At 55.0% G+C, this 807-nt stretch overlaps 1 protein-coding gene across 1 annotated transcript; it reads right to left on the bottom strand.

Annotated features, from left to right (window-relative positions):
* Positions 1 to 12: 12 nt before the first annotated feature.
* LOC102244152 (iron-responsive element-binding protein 2-like) lies at positions 13 to 763 on the bottom strand (the record flags this gene model as incomplete). Its single annotated transcript, XM_005852827.2, has 2 exons — positions 481 to 763; positions 13 to 169 (listed from the first exon to the last, which is right to left on the bottom strand). Coding segments are annotated over exons 1-2 (364 nt in total), but the record flags the coding sequence as incomplete, so codon positions are not given.
* Between the last annotated feature and the right edge of the window lie 44 nt (positions 764 to 807).

The raw sequence follows: 807 nt of genomic DNA, 5'->3' as shown, positions 1-807 counted from the left end.
ACACGGACGTACCGAGAGGCTCTGTCTGGAAGTCTATGTTCACGGTGCCGGCGATGGCGTACGCGACCACCAGGGGCGGAGAGGCAAGGTAAGTGGCACGGACACAGTCACAAAGACGGCCCTCGAAGTTTTTGTTTCCAGATAGAACTCCACAGGTAACCAGGTCACCCTGAAACACACACACAAATCTAGTCAGTTCAAGAGATGGTACGAATTTGGAGAATCATAAAGCAACCTCAAATATGACATTTCTTAGGGCAAGATAACCAAAAAGCATATTTCCAATTATGAAGCACAAATAAGCTAAAATAACTCCTTACATTTTAAAGAAATTATTTCGAGAATCAAAACACGATTCTAATTATTTTAGGACGGACGGTGTGAGGACTAGAGAAACAAGCACATCAGCGTACAGTTCCTGTAACTGAATGACCAAGCCCGGTGCAGGGGCCGCGTGCGGCCGCCTCGCCTCGCCGTTACCTGTTTCACTGCACTCAGGACGGCGTCCGACAGGGGCCCTGTGTTCCCCACGCACGTCGAGCAGCCATAGCCGACGACTTCAAATCTGCGGCAGAAAAGCATCAGGTTGGCCAGAGCAGCACACGTGTGCGCGTGAGGAAGGGCAGGCAGCTTCCTCTCCTCGCTGGAACCAGCTACCTGAGGAGTCGTGGGGCACAGACCAGCCATGCCCGTCCGTTCACCTCCCAGCCCTGGACCCAGGCTGCCCTCAGGCTGGCTGCCCACCGCGCCCACAGGCACCCTCGGAGAGGCACCCGGAGGGGCACACCCGGAGGAGCACACCCGGAG

Source organism: Myotis brandtii, unplaced genomic scaffold (genome assembly GCF_000412655.1).
Source record: "Myotis brandtii unplaced genomic scaffold, ASM41265v1 C41736877, whole genome shotgun sequence".
NCBI lineage: Eukaryota > Metazoa > Chordata > Mammalia > Chiroptera > Vespertilionidae > Myotis > Myotis brandtii.
This window is presented reverse-complemented; position numbering and strand designations above follow the sequence as displayed.